The 13,541-nt window shown below is 37.0% G+C and overlaps 1 protein-coding gene across 1 annotated transcript in view; it reads left to right on the top strand.

Moving 5' to 3' along the window:
* LOC144453895 (protein-glucosylgalactosylhydroxylysine glucosidase-like) overlaps window positions 1–13,541 on the top strand; it is a 106,830-nt gene that overhangs the window by 69,722 nt on the left and 23,567 nt on the right. The window contains exon 8 of the mRNA XM_078145246.1: window positions 12,308–12,537. Within this exon, the coding sequence (XP_078001372.1) occupies window positions 12,308–12,537 (230 nt within the window). The remainder of the gene's footprint in view (window positions 1–12,307; window positions 12,538–13,541) is intronic.

Below are 13,541 nucleotides of genomic sequence, written 5' to 3'. Positions count from 1 at the left end.
TAGTTGTACACATACTAGTACTCCCTAACAACCATCATAATTATAGTTGTACACATACTAGTACTCCCTAACAACCATCATAATTATAGTTGTACACATACTAGTACTCCCTGTCAACCATCATAATTATAGTTGTACACATACTAGTACTCCCTGTCAACCATCATAATTATAGTTGTACACATACTAGTACTCCCTGTCAACCATCATAATTATAGTTGTACACATACTAGTACTCCCTGTCAACCATCATAATTATAGTTGTACACATACTAGTACTCCCTGTCAACCATCATAATTATAGTTGTACACATACTAGTACTCCCTGTCAACCATCATAATTATAGTTGTACACATACTAGTACTCCCTGTCAACCATCATAATTATAGTTGTACACATACTAGTACTCCCTGTCAACCATCATAATTATAGTTGTACACATACTAGTACTCCCTGTCAACCATCATAATTATAGTTGTACACATACTAGTACTCCCTGTCAACCATCATAATTATAGTTGTACACATACTAGTACTCCCTGTCAACCATCATGATTATAGTTGTACACATACTAGTACTCCCTGTCAACCATCATAATTATAGTTGTACACATACTAGTACTCCCTGTCAACATGATAAATTAGATAACAGACTTGCCAAAGTGAGAATTATATCAATAACTGGTAATGATGATAGGAATGCTGGAAAATGTGAAACAAGTGACAATTAAACAATAATAATTATTATTATTTTCTTTAATTCAGGCCACCAATATGTCCCATAAAAAATACAAAAAACATACAAACACAAAGAAAAAGACAGACATAATGATAAACTAACTATTTTGTACTATACATGACAATCCTATACATTCTCCAAAAGTGTGAACGAAAATATGCTTCAGAGTCAATGCAGATTCGAATTAAAGTATTGTGACGCTCTGCAATACGTCTATTAAATGTATACAGCAACTTTTGGTGGAGTGATGAAAAATTCAAAATATCACTGGATACACAGATATTACTAATGCTGACTGCACGTCTTAGGTCAAATACTAATCGCATTGTGTTATTATATGCCACTTTTAAAGTATGCATCATCCTAGTACTATAGTTACACCAAACATTTAAACAATATACATTGTATTCTAAAAAGTATATATTTCACTTTCTCGGAGCAATGACAAAATTATGAACAATAAAATTTGCCCTAGCATAAAAAGACTTGAGCTGCATGAGGGGAACATCGCTTTTACCAGCAAAGTGCAATTCTTGCACTTTCTTATCAATCCTTATCAGCTCATTACCATAACTAAGTGTTTGCTTTTTGTAATTACATCTGATAAGCCTGAGTTATCGCTGGTACGGGTACTAGGTCAAGACTGAAATGCTGTCGACCGAATGTGTGCAAGTACTAGTGAGTGTGTTACTCCGCCACGAGGCACAGCTGGTTTGGGTGAAAGGTTACGATTTGGCTTGGGTGAAAGGTCATGATCCAATCACGATCATAACATTAGGATACATCATGCACCGCGTACACCGTACATTGATGATGTTACATGTGGTATATGGACATCAGATATGGGAATTTGCTACACAGCTATTTAAGTATCTCTGTGCTTAATTTTTCAAAAAATTATTTAACTAACTATGGAACGAGAAAAACTGGTTCCAAGTGCAAGGTTACTTTCAAGGAGTGAATCGTTTGAGACAAGGGACTTTATCAGCTGTTACAACTTTTATAATCCTTTTGCAGTTGACATTGCAAACAGATTTAGAGATTGTCAACAACCCAACCCGACTTGCCTATTGATGAACTCGGGTTATCCGTAGTTTGGTTTTACCAAGGCGTTTCCGACATGGCCTCTGCATATCTAATTCGTCATACCCTGTTAAAGACATAATGCAGCCTAGGTACTTTTTAGAAGTAACAAACTTCAATTGCTTTCTGTACAAATAAATTTTGGGGATCCGAACCGGTCTCCAAAATGTAGGGTAAATATACATACACTCAGTTTTAGTTGTGTAAAAAAGAATGTCATGCTGCTCACAATTCTGTTCACAGATCTTAATAAATTTCCTTAAAAACTTGACTGAAGGACAAATCAGGACTAGGTCATCTGCATAAAACAGGTGGTTAGCTATTTGCTCCTGCTAACTGGAGCTCTTTACTCAGTTCATCGACATATACAGCAAATAACTGATGATGCTTTCTTGACGTACCGGGACCCCATTAATAACACTAAAAGGGGCCGATTCCGCTGAAGCCCAGTGAACAGAGAATAATTGGCTACGATATCAAAATAGCAATATTCTAACTACAAATAAAGGAATATTTCTATTGATCAGTTTTCTAAACATGGTCCAGTGGTTCACCCTATCAAATGCTTTCGTTGCATCCATAAAACAGGAAAACACTGGTGAATTATGTCTCTTATAAAAGTCAATTATCTCTTTTAGCACAAAGATACACATATATCAGTGGAGTGGTTACTTTTGAACCCAAATTGAAAGTCACTTGTCTCAATACTCTGCCCAATGCGAGAGAAAATACAAATTTCGAGCAACTTTGATGCCGCTGTAACTATATGGTCTGTAGTTATCAACACATGTAATATCTTTAGATTTGTCTTTCATAATTTTTTATCTAGATTTATCTAGATTGTGGGTGGGAAATGTCTCTTCTTAATGCATAACTAGCAAATCTGGATTCATCGATTTGTTGGAAGCAGCAATGCAACACTAGCAGATAGAGGTTTCAATATACAAGATCTATTGTTGCCCCAAAAAAGTTAAATTAATAATGCCCCCTTTCACACGTCGTAAAACTGGTAAAGGCAGATTATTGAATTCTGCAGAGGTACTTGCTACTCAAGAGATAGCTAGATTGAGAATTCATGTTGAAAGGGCAATTGGACGCATATGGCTGAAATAATTTTGATTATTAAATCAGGTTATTACAAAAATCTTGCAGACTAAACAGTATGGCTGTGCCGTGTGTACAGTATCTGTACCCACTGCAATACAAAAACAAAACATATATTTGTACAGTATGGCTGTGCCATGTTTGCAGTATCTGTACCCACTGCAATACAAAAACAAAACATATATTTTACAGTATGGCTGTGCCATGTTTGCAGTATCTGTACCCACTGCAATACAAAAACAAAACATATATTTTACAGTATGGCTGTGCCATGTTTGCAGTATCTGTACCCACTGCAATACAAAAAACGAAACATATTTTTACAGTATGGCTGTGCCGTGTTTGCAGTATCTGTACCCACTGCAATACAAAAACGAAACATCTATTTTAAAGTATGGCTGTGCCATGTTTGCAGTATCTGTACCCACTGCAATACAAAAACGAAACATATTTTACAGTATGGCTGTGCCATGTTTGCAGTATCTGTACCCATTGCAATACAAAAAACGAAACATATTTTACAGTATGGCTGTGTCGTGTGTACAGTATCTGTACCCACTGCAATACAAAAACAAAACATATATTTGTACAGTATGGCTGTGCCATGTTTGCAGTATCTGTACCCATTGCAATACAAAAACAAAACATATATTTGTACAGTATGGCTGTGCCATGTTTGCAGTATCTGTACCCATTGCAATACAAAAACAAAACATATATTTGTACAGTATGGCTGTGCCATGTTTGCAGTATCTGTACCCATTGCAATACAAAAACAAAACATATATTTTACAGTATGGCTGTGCCATGTGTACAGTATCTGTACCCACTGCAATACAAAAACAAAACATATATTTGTACAGTATGGCTGTGCCATGTTTGCAGTATCTGTACCCATTGCAATACAAAAACAAAACATATATTTGTACAGTATGGCTGTGCCATGTGTACAGTATCTACCCACTGCAATACAAAAACAAAACATATATTTGTACAGTATGGCTGTGCCATGTTTACAGTATCTGTACCCACTGCAATACAAAAACAAAACATATATTTGTATACTAGAATATAAAGACGATAGACATACAAATTGAGTACAAGGTGGCAAATGGTGTAATGTTCAAAGGGAATCCCCAACACGTGTCTAGATTGTTACACTTTGACTACAATATGATTTCTTTACGTATGCAACCGGTTACTGTTGCTACGAAGCTGTAAACAAATGGCCAGTTGATCGTGCGGATTTACCGAATATGCCATGTCATGTAAGAGAGATGAACAACAACAGTGTTTAAGCTCATGTTTGTGTTTTTATTCCACCAAAGCTTAGTGATAAACTGTTAATGTAAGCTACTTTAGTACTTACGTGACACGGTGACACGGTTGCCACTTGGCCGCTCCTGGTGAGTAAAACCCAAGTCTTATATGGGACATCTCGGACACTGGTTTGTCTGACACAGTCAGACGAAACATATACATGGTTGTCAGCCTGTTGGAATTGGTGCATCCTGGTGTTGTAGATATTTCCACTAAGGGATAAACGGTAGCCAGCATCTTTCTTGTAGTTCAACAGTTTGTCGGGTGGCCATCAGCACAGTGACAATAAATAAATGAAAATGTCCGCTAATTCAACATCTGGCAAATTATTGAGATTTTCATCTCAACATGTTACAGATGATGGAGGCGGGAGAGTAACCTGTCGACTATTGTCTGAAACTGAAACTCTTCGTCTTTCTTTGAATATATCCTCCATATCATCCACCGCTACATCATCAAATCCAGCTTGATGGCTAATCTCACTAGTGATACCAACTTTGCCTTTTTAGCCTCGCCACACATTATACTGCGATGACACAACACCTTCCTTAGCTCACCTACTTTCATCTTTTCAATATCTGCAGCATCCATACTCAATTATTTGTCTTGTATGGAAAACTCCAAAAATCAACCCCACACTGCAGACGAAATCCAGAGCTATTTGATGATAGAGGGTGCTGTGTTGCATAGCAACAAAGAGAACCCCTGATGCTTGACAAATCCACAGCTCAAAGTTATGCGCATAGTTGCACAAAGGTTTGTCTATTGTCTACATAGGGGTGGTCAAAAGTAAGCACTTTGGACGTACATGACTAAAACGATTGCCAAAAGTTAGTGTACAACAATAGAGCAAGAAAATAAAAACACTCTCCCCATAATAACACATAGATATACTTCATTTTCATCAATTAAAATATATTTTCTGCTCTTTTTCCGAAACCAAAACACAAGAGTTATTTTTGTCCCTCTGAAATCAAGCTGTCATTTATAGGCAAAAACACCTTTAGTTTTTTAGCTCCTGTATGGGATGTAATGTCGTGGCGATGTCTGTCTGTCTGCGTGTCCATGCAGAAATTTTGTTCCAATAATATCTCAAAAAGTACTGATTCAGAAGCAAATGTTCTGCGATTTACTATGTGGCATTGTCAGTCTGCAAGTTAGTGCTGATTAGTTGTTGGTGGGAGTGACTTGCATAATTAATAACAATTTGCATAATTAATGATTTATAAAAGTGGGGCTATATATGCATAACGGCTGCACCAAATTCAACAAAACTTGCTACATCTATGGATCATACAAAGATATAAAACCTAGTCTAACAGTCAGTGGGATCCTTGTCATACACAGTGAAGCCATTTAGGTCAGGCTGTCATCAGTCTTTGTCATGTGTATTTGATCTTGGGGCAGACTTTGGACTTGGAGGAAATGACACCATGTGTATAGTGTAGATCCAGTGAGTGAGTCAACTACTTACTTTGGTTCAAGAGACAGACTCAGTCCAACTACGACAATTGAAGTTAAAAGAAGTGGGTGGGAGTACATCTAAATGTTGGCAAAGTGTGAGGTAGAAATTAAAGATGTCTCGACCAGTCACTATCTTCTGATGATCTTTATTAAAACCGATGCAACGCTAATTATTATGTTGCCATTTTTGTTTCCATTGTTTTGTCTATTTGAACAATTACTGTGTCGTGCCAATCACATGTCCAAAGTGGATGGACACAGCAAAGTACAACACTTCATGCTCCCAGGTCAAATAAATCTGCAACGTAAGACATGTCTACCCATCAAAAACTCAGACATCGACAAAACAAAAATGGTGAACGCGGGCCGTGCTTTGAAAGAAGACGAAACCACTTCATGTCACTGTGTGGGTGGTAATGAACGCAGTAAAAAAATGAAATAAAGTGCGTTTGCACATAGTTTTCAGGTGGGACAGCTATCCAGCAAAATGTTCTGCTCTAACATACGAATGTGTGGGTCTACTTTCACGAAGATTTTGAATGGTCATAGAATGTACTATTATGACACATGCTACATCTGAACAACTTGAGAGAATATTATGGGGAACTCGTGTTGTTTTGTGTTGCATTGTGTTGTCTTCTTGTGAAATCATCATTCTCATCCGATCTCTGTATGATCGATGGGTACGGAAATATTAGATAATTTTCGTTTCGATTAGATTGTCTGTGGGAGCTGTTTTCCACCCATTGAATAGTTATGTCAACAAAGGACACTGATAACAGCCTTCACTTTATGTAAACAATACGGCTTCACTAGGACGTAAACAATATGGTGGATGGTCCATGTTGTGGTACAAGACAGCAAGGTATAGACAGAAAACAAGCACTAAACTTGCATGATGGATATTTTAACACAGGTATACTATTACATATAATGTGTACTAGCCATGACTACATTTTTCTGTGAAATTACATTGAAAAAAACACCTTATAAAGCAGTGTCATTCAGGCTCTGTGTGGTGGACCACTACTTCCTCACTCATTCACTGCCAGAGGAACTATCATTACTGCTAGTGGTCGGTTCGAACAAATATGACTGAATCACACCATCAGATGTTAAAGCCAGGGTGTTTTGCTCTACGCTTGAGGAATCTGATCAATATTCAACGTCGGGTTTTGGCGAAAACGGGTTGTGAAGTTGACCTTCTGGTTCAACCACAATGCAGAGGGTGTCATGAATGTGGAAGGACGTATAAACATTCATGACTCAGCTGAGGGTGTCATGAATGTGGAAGCAGCATAATTTCTAACGAGATTTTCACTATTCGTGGTCACTTTTTTCTCCTCAACGCTATAGAAATGTTTTAAGTGGCTATTTTTTATTGATTTGATGAAAAGTGAAAAGGATTGCAGTGGCCCTTTAAAGGAAAAGTTGAAAATTGGGACAGGGAATTTACAAAAATGCAAGACAAACATATGAAGTGGGACCTTTGCAAATTTAAGATTACAGATCTCATTCAAAGTTGGTATTAGGACAGTGTTCTATGACATACATGTGCATATCCATTTTCGTCGTGATACGATCCAATATGGCTGCCTTGCAGCCATTTTGTTTGTGCATTTTCCATGTCTAAAGCCATAACTCAGACATGCTTAAACAGATCTCATTCAAAGTTGGTATTAGGACAGTGTTCTATGACATACATGTGCATTATCCATTTTCGTCGTGATACGATCCAATATGGCTGCCTGGCAGCCATTTTGTTTTGTGAATTTTCCATGTCCAAAGCCATAACTCAGAGTGTATGTATGTGTGTAAACAACTTAAACTCAAAAACTGCTGAACCGATTGCCATGATATTTGGTGGGTCCATTACCTTGGGTGTCTAGTTGGGAAATTGTTCAAATCAAAATGATCGCATCACAGATGTGTGATTTGGGTCAAAAAATGTGATTTTTGGTCAAAAAACTTAAACTCAGAAACTACTGGGCAGATTGGTGGGAACATTCTTAAGGGGATGTAAAGTAAGATTTGTCCATGACGGGATGATTCCATCAGTGATATACAAATTAGCTCTAAAAATGTGTCTTTTTGGTTAAAAATCTATAATTCCAAAACTACTGAGCAGATTGGGCTGAAATTTAATGGGAATGTATCTAGGGATGTATGGACAAAGAAATATTAAGCATACCATGATTCCATGAGTGATATGCAAATTAGGTGTAAAAATGTTCATTTTTGGTCAAAAACTTATATCTCCAAAAGTACTTGGTCACCGAGTCTGAAACTTGGTGAGATGTTTCTGCATGTTATTCTTCAAAACATTTTGACAAAATTGGCCCTAGCAACCACGACCACGCCCTTAGCAACAACCAAATAGCAGTATATTTTGGTCAAATAACAACATCATATGGTAGGCAAATGAATAAACATTCAAAAAATGTATGCAAATATTCCTAGCAACCATGACCACGCCCATAGCAACAGCCAAACGGTCGTGTATTTCACAAAGATAACCAGGGATTAATAGACAATTGAATAAACGTTCAAAAAATGTATGTAAATTTGCCTAGCAACAAGACCACGCCCATAGCAACAGCCAAATAATCATGTATATTGCAAAGATAACAACAGGAATAGAAAGACAAATGAATAAACATTCAAAAAATGTATGCAAATGTGCCTAGCAACAAGACCACGCCCATAGCAACAGCCAAATGGTCACATATATTGCAAAGATAACAAAGGGGATTAATAGACAATTGAATAAACATTCAAAAATGTATGTAAATATGCCTAGCAACAAGACCACATCCATAGCAACAGCCAAATAATAGCATATATCGTAAAGATAGCAACATGGTTGGATAGGCAACTGGATAGTCATTCACCAAATGAACACTTATTGTTCGCATGTTAGCATTTTTAAAAACTGTACAGTTGTGCTACAACGCCATTGGCAGTATTTTTTTTAACAGGACAATAAAACAAAGGCCGAAGCCAAACATGCACAGAAGACAAACAACATGCCTAAAGAAGGCTTGGCAAAAATCCCAACAGTTGTCCAACCATGACAAAAATGTTGGGAAACACATTCCAAAAGGAAAAACAGAAATCATGGCCAAGAAAACTTGGCAAAAGATGGGCATGCACATGGAATAGAGTGGGACGGACTCCGCTAAGCAAAGTTATTTTGCAATTTCAGAACCACTAACTATAAAAAAAATATATGTAAGGAGAAAAATATATTCCTTGCGGAAATGAGTTGCTTAAATTTGATATTGCTGAGTTAGTGAGTATATAACATTAACTGTAAGCTTTAGGGAAAAACATGGACATAAAGAATGTCAGTAATGTCAGTATTGTTTATGTTGGCACCTTAGAACAGTGTTCAACTTCAAGTATTGGATACAAACCAAGTAGTCCTTTAACCTTTGGTGGAGATTTTGGAGAAATTGACTTGACTTATTGTTCGCTTGGTAAGTCTTTCACAGTGACTGGTTTTAAAACCCCTTGTTCAGTTTCAATCATGCATGTGGCCGGGACCTTTCATGCGATGAACGCTCTCTTTCAAGGGTTGTCCTTTTTGAATGGAATAAGCTGCTTCCGTTCATTTACCATGTGTTGTGAGACGTCATCTGTCACAAAAATGTGGTTTCCGTTTAACGGGTTGTTCTTTAAACATCCAGGGCTACAAGTAGTATAGACCTTGCGACACCCGCATCAATGAAGGCTACCTTTATCGACCTCGTTTTTTTAGTACAACTGAACCTAAGTTCAGTAGTGCAATAGGCATCTTCCGGTGTCTGTGTGTGTGTGTGTGTGTGTAAACGACTTAAAGTCAAAAACCGCTAAACCGATTGATATTTGGTGGGGGACATTACTTATGGTGTTCTAATGAAAAATTGTTCAAATCAAAATAATCTTACCACTGGTTTGTGATTTGGGTAAAAAAATGTGATTTTTGGTAAAAAAACCTTAAACTCAGAACCTACTAGGCAGATTGGTGTGCAATTTGGTGGAAACGTTCTTAAGAGGGTACAGAATAAGATTTGTTCATGACATGATGATTCCATCAGTAATATGCAAATTAGGGCTAAGAATGTGTCTTTTTGGTCAAAAGTCAATAATTCCAAATACTAAGCATATTGGGCTGAAAATAAATGAGAATGCATCTAGGGATGTATAGATGAAGAAATATTAAGGATACAATGATGTCATGAGTGATATGCAAATTAGGTGTAGAAATGTTCATTTTTGGTCAAAAACTTGTATCACACAAAGTACTTGGTCAATGAGACTGAAACTTGGTGAGATGTTTCTAGAAGTATTATTATGCAGATTCTTCAAAATATTTTGACACAATTGGCCCTAGCAACCATGACCACCACAAACAATTGGCAGTATATTTTGGTCAAATAACAACATCACCTGGTAGGCAAGTGAGTAAACATTCAAAAAATGTATGCAAATATTCCTAGCAACCATGACCACGCCCATAGCAACTGCCAAACTCGTGTATTTCACAAAGATAACAAGGTTTAATCGGCAATTGAATAAACATTCAAAAAATGTATGTAAATTTGCCTAGCAACAAGACCACGCCCATAGCAACAGCTAAATAATCGCATATATTGCAAAGATAACAGGAATAGAAAGACAAATGAATTATGCACAAAATGTATGCAAATGTGCCTAGCAACAAGACCACGCCCATAGCAACAGCCAAATGATCATGTATATTGCAAAGATAATATCAGGAATGCATACACAAGTGAACAAAAACATACAAAAATGTATGCAAATATAACTAACAACATGACCATGCCCATAGCAACAGCCAAATAATAGTGTATATCGCAAAGATAGCAACATGGTAGGATTGGCAACTGGATAGTCATTCAGCAAATGAACACCTATTGTTAGCATGGACTAGTATATGGATAAACATTTTTAAAAACTGTACAGTTGTGCAACAACACCATTGGCGGTATTTTTGAGTTGTGAGATGTGTATACTCTGTGCGCACGTTGAATGGCTACATGTGCGTTGAGTGGTACTTTCATATGGTCTGTTATGAACTTTTTCATAAAGGCCAAACACGATGTTTCATTCAGTTCTGTTTTCTCCGGGATGTTGAGGAAATTCAAATTTATCCTTCTAGATCTGTTCTCTAAGTCTTCGTTCTTCTTCTCTGTCGTCTTTACTATTTGGTCAAGTTCTCTGATTTGATTGCATAACTCGTCTATGTCTTGTTAGTAATGCATGCCTTTGAACTCGTTTTGAATTTCTTCGATTACCGAGTACGCAATGCATATTCAAGAGAGACTTCCACTTCTGAAATTCATTGCACCGTCTGTGTTAACTGTTCATGAATAGGGTCAATTTTACTCACTTCATTTTTAATCTCAAAGAGGAGTTTGATGATTACATTCATTCGCTCGTCGCCATTCAGTTGGAGCACTTTCTGCAGGTCGCCATCTTGGATTGGTGTCTGCTGGCCTTGGTTGTCTTCACCCGCCGTTTTCAACATAGATTTCACTGTTCTCTCTCCTTGATCACCCCTCGTGTTCCCCTTACCACTTCTCCCTTTGATTGGTGCCATTTTCCGGCAATGCTGGTTCAATTTTAACGTGATTTTTAAAGCTAGTGTTTGCGGAGTTTCTACAGTTGGCGCATGCGCAGTCCTGTAACCTTTAGTGATTTCTTTATCACATGCAATTATACCCCAGTGTTTGGTAAGAATATTAGATATTTTAGGGAGAGTGGGGTTAAATGTAAAGACGAAAGGTATTCTGTTCTGTTGTTTACGGTTAGTGGGATGGGGTGTGATAAGCTGGTTCCTGTCAATAATTCTAGCTTTGTGAATTTGTTTGTCAATTTCATTAGTGTTATAGCCTCTGTTTATGGAGTGTTGTTTCATCTCTGTGGTGGCGTTGTCATACATAGTTTCAGTACAGCAAATCCGACGATAACGAAGGGTTTGACTCCAGGTAATTGATCTGTAAGTATGTTTAGGGTGTCAAGAGGTAGACCAGAGGTAGACGTGACGATCTGTAGGTTTACTATAAATGGATGTGACAATTTTTTGTTATCCTGTATCGACATAGTGTATCTAGGAAGGAGACATTTTCTGAGCTATATTCCATTGTAAATTGGATGCTAGAATGAATTTGATTACAATATTGATGGGAATTGTGTAATGCTGTTACACCATGTGTCCAAATGAAACGAATATCAATTATGAATCTTCCCCATTTATTGGGTTTGAGATCACTGCCTTGTAATATTTGATTCTCAATTACATACATGTATGATATTTAATTGCGTATGCTAAAATGTAAATTACATGCAAAATTTATGTAAATTTTAAATGCATGATTGCACCAATACTAAGTTCTGAACTCCCCCCCCCCCCCCCCCCCGGCAATTTGGTCAGGCTATGTTGTCACCCTAAGAAAGATATGTGGACCAAGTGTCATTAGAATTTATGCCCCCCCCCCCCCCCCCCCCCATAGTTAAACAAAATGATGGGATTCTACTTGGTTCACTTATACTTTAACTCATTGAGTTTATTTCATCTATCCTCCCTCTAGGTACCATTGTCAAACAAGCTGATGTAATTCTACTTGGCTTTCCCCTGATGTACAACCTAACTGAAACAGTGCGTAGAAATGATCTTTTGTACTATGAGAAGCACACAGATTCACATGGTCCAGCAATGACATGGGGAATGTTTTCTATTGGATGGTTAGAATTGGGAGAACTAGAGAAGGCCAATGCAGTCTTTAATCGTAGCTTTGCCAACATACAAGAACCATTCAAGGTATGTGGTAGTTGTTATATGGTGGCATCTTATCACTATTTTCCACCGAAAATCACTGATATATGAATCCATGAAAACAGGCACTGAGAAACTTGTTGGTGGCAATTCTGTGGATTCATAATGTCCAAACTGTTTTCATCAACCCTGTACACTGGTCAGCTTTGTCAGAATTCATGGAGTAATGTCTGGGTGTACAAATCGGTGATAAGCTTAATAGACATGCTACAAAGTATACAAAAAATGAAATATTGTGGTAATGAATCAGATTTTATTAGCACAACTGAACTGAGATTTAGTAGTTTTATAGTCATGGTGAAATATGTGTGTGTGTGTTTGTGCTAACAACTTAAAGTCAATAACCACTGGACCAATTGCCTTGGTATTTGGTTGGGACATTACTTAAGGTGTATAGTTAGTAGTTGGGAAATTGTTTACATCAAAATGATCACATAATAGATGTATGATTTAGGTAAAAAAATGTGATTTTTGGTCAAAAAAATTAAATTCAAAAACTACTGGGCAGATTGGTTTGAAATTTGGTTGAAATGTTCTTCGGATGTGTAGATGAAAAATTGTATATGACATGATGATTCCATCAATGATCAACAAATTATGTCTATAAAAAGTGATTTTTTTGTCAAAAATCTATCATTCTAAAACTACATGTCATATGATGATCCCATTAATATGCAAATTTTGTTCAAAAAAACTTATATCTGGGAAACTACATGGTGAGCGGGGCTGAAACTTGGTGGGGATGTTTCTTGAGGGGTTATTCTGCAGTTGCCATTCTACATTGTAAACCTGTGGACATAACTGGCCCTTAGCAACAGTGAAATGATGATGTACATTACAAAGATTATTAAACAGGGATGGGTATTCAAGTGAATAAAGATTCAAATAATGTATGCAAATATGCATAGCAACAAGACTATGCCCATAGTAATAACCAAATGATGGTGTATATTGCAAAGATAACATCAGCGATTAATAGACAAGGGGAT

The sequence above is a fragment of the Glandiceps talaboti genome, chromosome 1 (assembly GCF_964340395.1).
Source record: "Glandiceps talaboti chromosome 1, keGlaTala1.1, whole genome shotgun sequence".
NCBI lineage: Eukaryota > Metazoa > Hemichordata > Enteropneusta > Spengelidae > Glandiceps > Glandiceps talaboti.
The sequence above is the reverse complement of the archived record's forward strand: the minus strand, read 5'-3'. Positions and strand labels throughout refer to the sequence as shown.